Source organism: Sesamum indicum, linkage group LG15, assembly GCF_000512975.1.
Source record: "Sesamum indicum cultivar Zhongzhi No. 13 linkage group LG15, S_indicum_v1.0, whole genome shotgun sequence".
Lineage (NCBI taxonomy): Eukaryota > Viridiplantae > Streptophyta > Magnoliopsida > Lamiales > Pedaliaceae > Sesamum > Sesamum indicum.
Window position 1 is genome coordinate 1 of NC_026159.1, and position 12385 is coordinate 12385.

General features: G+C 34.3%; 1 protein-coding gene across 1 annotated transcript; it reads left to right on the forward strand.

The window, feature by feature from the left end:
- On the forward strand, positions 10824–12306 carry LOC105177087 (fatty-acid-binding protein 1-like). The gene is made up of 4 exons (XM_011100111.2): positions 10824–11241; positions 11398–11638; positions 11742–11833; positions 11922–12306. Exons 1-4 carry the CDS (start codon positions 10902–10904, stop codon positions 12053–12055), a joined length of 807 nt encoding a protein of 268 aa, XP_011098413.1. The 5' UTR covers positions 10824–10901; the 3' UTR covers positions 12056–12306.

Sequence of the window (12385 nt, forward strand, 5' to 3'; positions counted from 1 at the left end):
CTAGAGCCGTCGTAATTGACGAGTTGCATGCTATACGGTTATGCATTTTGCTCTTTAAATATACTGATATTATTGATTACGTGCAGGTTAATGCTAGTGAAGATGATACAATTGCCGACTTGCATCCATTCACAATGACACACTAGCTTGCATGTCTATCGGGCTCAAGTATTTCTTCAAGACATCAACAGCCATTAGCTTAAGAATAAATCTAGCCTATTGTAAATAAGAATACTCTGTTTGTAGTACTTGTGTCTTCAGTGAAAAACGTATATTCTTTATACTCCTCTTTTTATTTTTTATTAAAATTGCCTATTGCACTCTTTAAATATACTGATATTGTTGATTATGTGCAGGTTAATGCTAGTGAAGATGATACAATTGCCGACTTGCATCCATTCACAATGACACACTAGCTTGCATGTCTATCGGGCTCAAGTATTTCTTCAAGACATCAACAGCCATTAGCTTAAGAATAAATCTAGCCTATTGTAAATAAGAATACTCTGTTTGTAGTACTTGTGTCTTCAGTGAAAAACATATATTCTTTATACTCCTCTTTTTATTTTTTATTAAAATTGCCTATTGCAATTACTTCAATTTCTATATATCTGTATCTCTAAATATATAAGTAATGAAGTATAAAATCTATGTGATAATTCTTTTTCTCTAATTGCATAATATGAAATGTGTCGATTTTCAAAACCATATTTTATTTTTGTTGTAATGAAACTAAATATGAATTGCTTTTATAATCATAAAAGTACTTCAAAATCATTCAGTTGATTAAATGGCTAAAATGTCACATTTTTATTAATTGTCTTATAAGTTTTTGAAGACGCTAATTAACAAGAGGCATTATTAACTATATTAATATTTACCAGTATAAATATACACTTATTTGAAAAATAAATTAATTAAGTTGGCATGTAGACGACCGTTCGATATTTTAGTATATGTTGTTTTATTCTTGATGTTTACAAGTAAAATAAGTTGTGGTTTGTACAATAGCGATTTTCTAGCAAACTTTGTTGTGGGACACTTGCAAACTTATCTACCAATAACATGAATAAATATGGTGTGGTGTAAAATTTGTACAAAATTTCAAATGTATGACAACAAAAATTTCTGAAAAAGCAAATCTTGGAACAGAACTTAACACAAGAATAATTGAGAATAAATTTGCTACATCAGTGGAGAATTGTTCTCCAATTTAGGCTTCAACTCTTCAACTTGCATCTGCAGTATTCTCTAAGGCCTCAAAAGATTGTATTCCCTCTCTTTCCAGATTATAATAGTGAGAACGTAGAGCTTTAATAATAGAAATCGGGGGACTTTGGTTTTTAAAGTTTACAAAGGGAAAATGCAATGGCATTAAACTTTACTTGATTTTCAGATATGAGAAAAAAAATGACATAGAGGAAACAAATAGGACCATGGACTTATTATTCAATAAGAAAAGTGAGAGAGAAATGTGTAGTTACCATCCTTTGAGCCAGCCAATGTGTGTTTAGTTTAGAATTTAAATTTCTTACAGCAATCTTTTGAACGCCCACACAGCTCTTAGGAACATGAGGTTATTCAAGTAAGCACATATTGCAAACCCAATAAAGACTCTAAACACCTCAGCCTTCATGGACGAGTATGTAGAGAGATGCATGTTTTTCTCATTCTTTTCTTTTTGATTTCTACAGGTTGACACTAGATCGAAAGGTCGCGATTGGAAGTCGACATACTTGAGGGAAATGGGTTGCCATATAACACCTAACGCTATTGAAGACGATCTCAAGTTCTCAACACAAGAGCTTTTCCTGATTGTACGCACCGGCATCCACCTGACGAGTTCAAATGATTCTGAATACGAGGCTCTCGAGGACGATGATGAGTCTTGCCTACTGTAAATTAGAATATTTTGTTAGCATTTTAACTTTTTTGATATTAAAAGTTAGGCGCCTTAGAATTTTGAAGTCATAGTCAGAAAGATGTAAAAGGGAGGTTTCTCCAAGAAGATGCAATCCGACGTTGCTGGTTGAGATGAAATTTTAATTTCCCATCCAATCTTTTTTGCCTGGCTTATCAGGCTGCCAAGAGGTCTTTAAATTCCAGGAGATTGCAAAGGCACTAATTTCCTATATAAGTCAACTATTCCATGTGGACAGCACACTAATTCCCTGAATCAATTCCAAATTTTCACATAAAATGCTATTGAGCCGAAAACAGATAAGAAAATCAGGGCAGCCTACTCTTATGTCAAATTTTCGAAATGACTCACACAAGGGAAACTTCCTTGTCTAATTCTTCTTAATTTTCTCTAATTTCCACCTTCTCTTCTTCACTGTGTACCTGTATCACACTTGCAATTTCTTCCCCTTTGAAACCACACAGATATAAACTTCTCACCTCTAAAAATATATGAAATACTAAGAGTTACAAGGAATGAGTTTGTGTAATAAAGTCCACATGTTGTAGAATATGTGGGAAATACGTAAAGAATTCTGTGCTTAACTTCTTTTTAGGGCATATGAGTTTGATTCTGATCAGAATGTCTATCCTCACGTTTGTGATCTTCTTTTCGATTTCTATACCATAACAGAAGAAAGTATAAATTTCTATCATCTTCCTCTAAACTTGGTACAGTAGATATATGTCACATCTTGGCCTTAAACAAATTGATGTTAAAACGATTTTCTTGCATCGAAATTTGGATGAACAAATTTACATGAGTCAACCTTGTGGTGTTAATAAGAAAAAACCAAATTATGTGTGCTTACTAAAAAAATCACTTTATGGGTTGAAACAGTCTCCTAAACAATGGAATAAGAAATTTGATCATTTAATTCATTCTTTAAAATTCTAAAATAGCGCCTATGATCCTTGTTTGTACTTTAAATATGAGAATCACGTCCATCTATATCTTGTACTTTAGGTAGATATATGTCAAATCCAGGTCTTCCTCATTAGGAAGCTCTTAAATAGCTTTTGAGATATTTGAATGGCTCTAATAGTTCTAGTATTAATTCTCTAAATGCTTTGAAGGAAAATTAGTTGGCTATGTGGATCCCAATTATGCAAATGATAGGGACAGTAAGAAAAACAACTACCTCTTATGTGTTTACTTTTTGTGGAGCATGCACTAGCTGGAAATCACATCTTCAACACATTTTTCCACTTTCTAATACTGAAGCTCAATATATTGCCACAACTGAAACTTTTAAAAAAGCTATTTGGCTTGAAGGATTATTAAAAGAAAATCAGTTTTCTAAATAAAAACACTTATAGTTTTCTCTAATAGCCAAATCAGGAATCCAATTGTGTAAAAATTCGGTCTTTTCATTTCATCAGAGACATTTGTTAGAAAAGAAATATCAATCCTGAAAAAATCAGTTCTGAAGATAACCCAAATGTTTAACTCCCTCAATATACGAATATGACTAACATCATTTAAAATTACTGATAGCTTTAATTTTTTTTCTCATTTATGCACTCTTAAACTTGAATTAATATGGTTCAGACGATATGAAAAAATTGGTTTATACGTTAATTATCTTATGACGTCTTGATGATCTAAACGGGTAGTGAGAGAAAAGGAGAGAATATATAATAGGGAGCGTATGCGAGAGAGAGAGAAAGAGAGAGATACAGAGCGTCACTTAGTCTCCTCAATTATTCACTCCTTTGCTTTCTCCACATAATCCTCTGTATACATTCTCACACAATTTCCATGGAGAAAAAAACCTGCTACTTCACAAGATCAACCTCTCCCATCTTTTGAAAATTGCAGTGTAATTATTTCTTGGGCCGCTTTTCTTTGTTTTAAGTTCGCTTTTCTAATCTTGCACCCTTTTCTTTATGTATATTCTTTTACTAAGAATTGTTGAAAATGCAAGAATTTAATTAGTCCCAGAGGACGAATTTGATAATATGTGAAGAATTCTCAACTCAAACTCAGTTACAGAGAGCTGCAGCAGTAACAATTGTAGAGAATTGAAGACGTTGAAGAATAGTTATGCTTAGTTGAAGTTGCTACTCATTGCAGTAGCAATAACGCTTTTATTAGTGGGGGTTTTAGTTTCATTAGCTTACTCGCATTTGTTTTGAGATAAAGTTGTTGTAATAATTAGTGCGTTTTCTTCAGTAAATTAGCACCTTTACATAGCCGATTTTAGTTAGTTGCTTTTGACCAATGGGTAAGATTCGGAAGACTATGAACAATGGGTAAGAAATGACTATATGGTCACTTCTTAGATACTTAACTCTACATCTAAGGATATTGTTGAGAGTTTTTTATACATCAATTCAGCTAGGGAATTGTGGGTTGAACTAGAAAATCATCTTGGTGAAAGTAATGGGCACATGATATATCAAATACAGAGAGAAATAGCATCTATTTCACAAGGGGACTTGACTGCTTCTGCATATATGCTAATCTGAAAAGGTTATGGGATGAACTCAATTGTCTTACACCTGTGCCTCAGTGTGAATGTAAGGCGTCTAAGGCCTTGGCCGAAGTGAATTTTTTCAATCAATTAATGCAATTTTTTATGGGGTTACATAATAGTTATGATCACGTTAGGAATCAAATCTTGCTCATAGGACCCTTACCAAATGTTAGCAAGGCTTACTCTACGACTTTAAGGGTTGAGAAGCAAAGAGAAGTACATTATAAGATTGTTAGCACAACACAATCGAAATTTAGTGATCCCTATAAATTAATCTATATAATGATGATGATAATATTATTATTATTAGTAATAATAATAATAATAATAATAATAATAATAATAATAATAATGATGATGATGATGATGATGATGATGGTTGAACAATTTTAATTATTATATTATTATATATATAATGAGATAAAAAAAGTTTAAACAATAATTATGATATCTTAACATTCGAACACTCGATTCATACTAAATGCAATTACTCGTGGAGTTGGCAAGATTTCTGTGACCTCCACTCCTGCAATTGGAAGTCCTGCCAATAAAAGTGGCAGCCGGAAGAGTGGGAAAACTGGTAGTCCTGGGATCAATTGGAAGTCCTGCCAATAAAAGTGGCAGCCGGAAGAGTGGGAAAACTGGTAGTCCTGGGATATCCAGATAATCAACTGGGTCAGCGGATACAGTACCACCTTCTCCAGCAGCATTGCGAGCCTCCATGACTTTGCGATTGCAATTCCTGCTCATGAGGTTACTTCCTATTATGGTCATGCAAGTTAAAGAAAGTAGGAGGACTTTTAATCAAAGATTCACACAAAGAAAGAAGACACAGTCTGAAAAGCAACAACATGTATTGTGATGAATGTGGAAAAACAGGACACCTTAAGAGCAATTGCTTTGAGATTTATGGTTATCCGGATTGGTACAAAACGTTAATGGAAAAAAGGAAAGGAATAACCAACAGTAATCAAGTCTTAAGTGCTGGAGAAAATGAAAATCATATAGCAGCAGCAGTATCTGTTTTGATCAAGAAGGAACTGCAGAAACTTATGCCAGGTGATGAGAAACAACAAATCAACACTCATTCTATGTTTGATAATTTCTCAGGTAAAAGTTCTCCAAACATATCTTGTCTTAAGCTTAGTAAGAATACTTGGGTAGTTGATAGTGGGGCTTCTTCTCATATGTGCAAGGACAACAGCCTATTTAAATTACTGCATGATAATGTTAAGAATGCCTATGTCTATTTGGCAGATGGGACTAAAAGATGTAGCACCGCCTATCGCTACTAGGGCTATATATTTCCTAAACATTATACTTAAAGTAACCCCTGTATCCATATATATAAATATGCACTTAATCATCTAGTCAATATGCACACGGAATCATAACGTCATAACTGGTATAATGAACCCACAATATTATATATATATATACACACATATCAAACACCACAAGGTAATTAATCACAAGTAATCCCCATGCTTTTACAGACAAAATGTGATTTGTATTCTAACTGAAAATGAGAAGAAAACGGCGTACTGGTCCGACCTGCCTGAATATAGCATTTAGACTTAGCATTCGACAGACAGACACCTCAAGATCTATTCCTGAAAAAAAAAAAAAAAATATCAGCAGAGGGGTGAGCCTGCCACTCAATAAGTAAATAACCGGCTCTATCTATATGTGTATATCAAATATAGCCCCAAACAGGATAAGTTGGCAATATGCATGGAATATAGTCAATTTAATCCCAACATAATCAGCTTTATTACACCACATAACTATCTCGCAATAAGACAATATATTAAACTTCTATTTTTCCTAATTTGCTTACCAGAAGGTGATATCATGTTTTTTACCGTCAACTCAATCTCATTGTTATATAAGTTCAAGTGAATCCCCTAGACAGCCTGCTCATCAATCTCATTTCGCATCATAGCTTTTTTATATTGCATCATAACTCTTTTATATCGCATCATAGCTCTTTTCGTATCGCATCAAAGCTCTTTTCATTCATTTCTTTCTCATATAGCATCATAGCTCTTTTCATCTTATTTCGCCTTACAGGCTTTTTAACAACATCAAGGGGTACTCACACCACAATTATATTCAATTTCCACCACTCCCTTATTTCCACATATTACCATTCTTGTAAGCAACTAGTAATGTAAAATCATATATCAATATATTTTCATTCTCAGACACTCACAACACATCACACAACAAACATAATGTTTCAACGTATTTTCTCATTCCACGTATACAATATCGTCAATCAAATTAAATCATTCACCACTCATATATTTTCAGATAAATCAACGTCAACATGAACCACAAATTTATATAACAGTAATACCACAAATAAAGAAAACATATATAGATAATACTAATTAGTTACTTACCTCGATTTTACAACGCTTTTATCTACTCAATCGATAATTGTCAGTCCTTTCACCTTACCCCCGTATCCTATAATGAGTTATACCACATACAATTAATATATCGAGAATATCGTAATTTTTTTTATATAAAATATTAAATATTATTCGCACTATTTCTAATAATTCTTTAATATTTCATTTCTATCGAAATATAAATCTTCGTTCTAGTTCTTCTTAATAACTAGACACTTTAGGCTTCATAAAAATATTTATAATTTATCAAGTAATTAATAGGAATTCATTAACCAAACCCCTTATATATTTATAACTATCGTTTTTTAATAACATTCCTAAATTAAGTTATCATTGAAAACTTCTTTTTCCCTCTTTAATAACATAGTATTTTTTAAATATAATTTTCGGATTATTTCTATGAATTTTCTGTCAATTTCTCGCTATTATATAATTTAATTAAACAATAATACATAGAATTGCGTATTTGGTTAATAATTCCGATGGAATTATGTAAATTAGCTATAGTAATATCTATATCTAACAAATTTAATAATCTAATTAACCAACGTTATCATTTTTATATCCAATTTGACATAACCGGTTCCCTTTTTTTGTTTAGTTTTTTTTTTTTCCCATGTTTTCTTGTGGAGACGTTAAATCTTGGAAATAAAGTTGCTGTAATTGTTCGTGCGCTTTCTCTACTAAATTTGCACCTTTACCCAGCCGTTTGATATTACCTATATATATAAGTTTCTGGCAAGGCATCAGCATCTTAAGAGACCTAGTATTTACATCGTTCCTGTTCTGCATCCTTTATATAGTAGATTATAGAGTATTACTTAACCACTATCAAACAAACCTACTTCTGCAACAAATAAGCAGCTCAAATTATGTCCATAAAAGTTCGACTGAGAAGTAATAGAACCTTAAGATGTTTGTGCAGTTCAATTCAGGCCACTTAATGTCCTTCAATGCTTGTCTCTCCGGCACAAAAGAGAAAGGAACAGATACTAATTAGGCACTAATCATGTAACATTAGAAATGAAGGATCACACAGCACTATCAACCTTCTTCTGAAAATAGAACAATATAAGCATTTTATTGGAGAAGTACTGCAAAGAAAGGTCGCTTTTAGTAACAGTTGCAATTGTACATGTCCTATATAAATAAATAGGGAACAAAATCTGAGACCTTCGAAACTGAGGTACATCCTAGTTTAGATAGGGCTTTCACAAACCTACCTGGGTCTGTACTCCGCTCAAACCTGCTTTTCATTTCTGGTATTAAAAGCACCCGCTGCACGAACTGAAATAGCTTTAAGTGATTAACTAGAAGATCCACAAAATCAACTTATTGGAGGCTTAAGGGTCCTGTTTGCTCCAAGAAGATAACTAGGGAAAGTCTGTTGGACTTGGCATCAGTGAGAGACAAAAGACATTAGCAACATTCACAGAGGAAAGGTCGAGCAGAGTCTGCATGTCATCGTCATATTCTTCAGTAAAATAGATTCATGCTATGGATGCGGTATTATCCAAAAACTCCACCATTTCCAGCAAGGCTACCAATCCACATATCAGACAGAAAAAACAGGAAAAAGGTTAGCCACATAAACTGGACATATGACACGCAATGGCTGAAGGATTGTTTGAGCCAAGATCAAAGGAAAAAATTTTATTCTTCACACCTCTAGCAAGATGTGCATCCCCTGAATAAATTGTGGCTATAAACTTGCAAAAGCAGCATTTGAAATGAGGTTCTTTACTACCGGTAATGGTTGAAGAATCTTAACGTAAGCAAAATCTGTAAAATTGAGAGAAGGATGTTCCTTTATGCATTTTATAACAATATCATTTGGCTGTTCTTGACAACACAACATTTGCTCTTGGTACCTATACAGTTGACGTAAGTGAACATTGAGTTACATTGTCAAGAGCCAAAATGCATGATGAGTTGGATAACCAAAGGCAAAGATATTCCGGGGTATGCTAGACATGACTGTTTTCGCTGAAAAACTCACATCTTAAACACCACTTCGCCAAAGCCTTGGGATGGAGAGGGGTTTGAGTGCACAGAGACAGAAAGAAAATGAAAAAGAAGCGGAAAACGATAAGTGATATAAAGTAATTCAAACTTGTAATGCATAAGATAGGATAAGGCAGCTTCTTTTTTTAGAATCACAAAACTTGAAACTGCCGAAAGCTTTATAATTCAAGGGAAGACAATTGAAAATAGGGCACAGCAGCATCCACACATTCTCGGGCGCTGATTGAACTCATTAACCACACAGGCAACAATGCTTTTACTGAATAATGTATGATTCAGGATTTCCCCACAGTAAATTTACCACATTGAAAGAAATTAGTAGGAGATCACTCATATGAACCAAGTAAATTTACCACATTAAAAAATAGTGGGTCCTCTTTAAAATAGTTAAGAGCTTCATCTCCTCTGTGTTACAGCAAAAGAAAACATTCATACCTCGTTGGAAGGAAAAGCACCTTCACAAAAATAATCAAAGTAGGCGCCAGTCAAGTGTTTTCCAATTCTAAAACACATTGTCAGTTATAAAAAACAAAACAGAAAAAAAAAATCAAATTGATACAAAGTACAACAGATTGATCATAGAGCTTGGAAACTAGGAAATGACACGCGTGGAAACTGCAAGCATAGAGCTTCTCATTGATCATGCGGAAATAACTCCCTATCTGCCCAATCACAAGCAGATAAACAAACTATAAGATTTTTCAAAGTTATTGGGCAAATTATGAAAACCATTTGCACGTATCTTGTCAAGGAACGATGATAACTATTTTAAGCCACTCATAATAGTAGAAAACTAGACACAGTAATAGAAAGTTGACTATTTGTCACGGTACGGACGCCGGCGGCGCCCTCTTTTATGCTGCCGCTTCTCCTCCCTCATTTCTCTAATTTAATATCGTCGTCAAAATTATGTTTGTTCACTTCACTGTTCCGCGGTCGAAAAACAGCAGCTGTGCCTGTGAGTTGGAGGGAAGGCTTTAACTACAAAGAAATGGGCCCTCCGACGAACCGAAACGATATAATTGGGCCAAATGGTCTTATCACAGCTAAAATGACCAGAATTGGCCCAAGTATTTTCTAGAACCAATGAACTGGGCCAGAAGCTAAGCTAAGTAGCAGGCCCAATTAATCTAGTATCCTTATTAGACTGGGCTAATAGTAATTCCTGAGTACATAGAAATCTTTAAGTCGTGTTTCAAGGTTTTTAAAGACAATCGTGTTGTCATCTGTGTTTTATGCATTACATATACAGAGCAACGGTAATTAATTCCTCCGAGAAGACACGACTCGATTTCCACACCTTATCAACAAAACTTATCCCACATCTTCTTCATGCATTCATGGAAGATCAATAACTACACTCTCCACAAGTCTTATCCAAAAACATTTATTTATAAAACCCTAAATGCATATAGGTGAAAAAGATGATATAGCCATCATTTGTTTCCGGGATGCATTGCAAACTGTGATCTTAATATGGATAATTACATGAAAACAATCAGTATCTTTGCATAAATTATTTATATATTTTGTATAATTACAGAAGTGATCCCTGACAAATAAAAACATAAATAGTTTATATAATGATGTTGATTTTTCGAAGTATATATATAATTTTCTAAAAAAAATGATATAGGTAATTATAAACAAGGTAAAAATAATTTGTATAAACAAACTAATAAATCAACTGGTGTAAATATAATTATCTCGTTTTAATATAGATGTAATCTCCACCCCAATCTTGATCAGAACTCTATACTTTTGGTTTGAAACATTTTTTTTTTGCGTAAATTGTATAGAACATAGGAATTTTCAATTAGCGATTTCCCTCATCGCAATAATGCTCAAACCGAGGCAGCTCAACAGGGACTATCTCTTCCTGAAAATTAAATGAGCCACAGCACATGTTGCCCATTTTTCCCTATATAAGTAGGGTGCAGCTTCTTTTCCTAACCATCCACACAACAATCAGAAAACATTTCACATTCTCTGCATAAAAACACATTTTACTCGGAAGATGCCGACGACCACTGTGAATGATGTTGCGGAGAAAACTGAAATGTTGGAGATTGATCCCAACAGCAGTGTGGCTTTGAAGTCGACAACAAAAGATATGGGCAACAAGCAGGAGACGGAGAAGCTGGAAGGAGAGAATGAAAACAAATCTGTGGGAAAAGAAGAGAAGAAAGAGCAAGAAGAACCAACCAAGGAGGCAATGAAGGAGAACGTGCCAGTTGAGGTTGAAGCCAAAACTGGAGTATCTTTCCCAGTTATGCTGGCTGACGGAAAGCGGCTGAATGCCGTTGGTCTGAGAAAGAAGAGCATGATTGGCGTTGGCATCAAGATATATGCCTTTGGTACTTACCCATCACAAAACTCCTTTGTTTTATTTGATCATATATATCATGCATTTTCATGCCAAATGGACATTCATTCACACGTATACCATGAAGTTTAAGCAGCAAAGAAACAGAAAAAGCAGCAAAAATCGACTTATACATGTCCAATTGCAGGGATATATGCAGACAATGAGAAACTCAAAGATCTCCTGAAGACAAAAACTGGGAAAGCACCACCTAAACCAACGAAGGAAATGTACCAAATGGTGATCGACAGCAATGTGGAAATGTTGGTACGATTAGTTATTGTTTTCTCTGGCCTAACTATGAGTATGGTAAGGAAAAGCTTCGATGAAGGCCTGGGAGCATCCATCAAGAAGCTTACAGGAGGGAAGAATGAAGAGCTCACAAAAAGGTATAATTGCCTTTTGATGAAATTGTTTTTGACTGGCAGGAAAGAAAATTAAAATAAAAAATCATAACCCGAAAGGCTGACCATTTTTATCTATCAATCCCAGGATTATGGGAGAAGCATCAGATGACATAAAACTGACACCAGGGTCTGTGATTGAGATATCCAGGCTTCCAGGATATACACTCCAAACAAAAGGTAAAACAAGTGGTGAACTTATCATCCGACATTTATTGGAAAAGTACCAGTACAAGTAAACTCATTTGATCTTTTTCCTGTAACGCAGTTAAGGATGAGGTCGTAAGCACAGTCGAAAACGAACTGCTTTGCAGGGCATTCATGTACATGTATCTGGGAGAAGATCCTTTTGACAAGGAAGCAAAGGAGAAATTTGGGACATCCCTGCTTTCGCTTTTCTAAGGAAAAATGACTAGGTCTGCTCTGCTGAGGAATAAAACTTGAAGTCCACTATGTAGCACCTAATAATTTCTCAAATAAGCAAGTAGTGAGAAGAAGGAAGTTCATGAACATCCCATGTGTCAAAGTTTCAATACTTTCCATATTGGCATTTGAATATGTAAGATCCTACTTATTTCTGCAACTAATTAGAAGAACAAAAAACTTAGTGGATGTAAATGCATGTATTACATTTCTAAGGTTGTTAGGTACCATATCCTTGTTATGAAATAAAGAAGTGCAATGACAGGATGAGCACACTTCCCTTCGTTAGATACAGTACCAAACAATCCA

Excerpts from the sequence above, each read along its gene's own strand:
- LOC105177087 (XM_011100111.2), top strand. The coding sequence starts at position 10,902 with ATGCCGACGACCACTGTGAATGATGTTGCGGAGAAAACTGAAATGTTG. Across the intron at positions 11,242-11,397 it reads CATCAAGATATATGCCTTTG|GGATATATGCAGACAATGAG; the intron begins GTACTTACCCAT and ends GTCCAATTGCAG. Across the intron at positions 11,834-11,921 it reads ATATACACTCCAAACAAAAG|TTAAGGATGAGGTCGTAAGC; the intron begins GTAAAACAAGTG and ends CCTGTAACGCAG.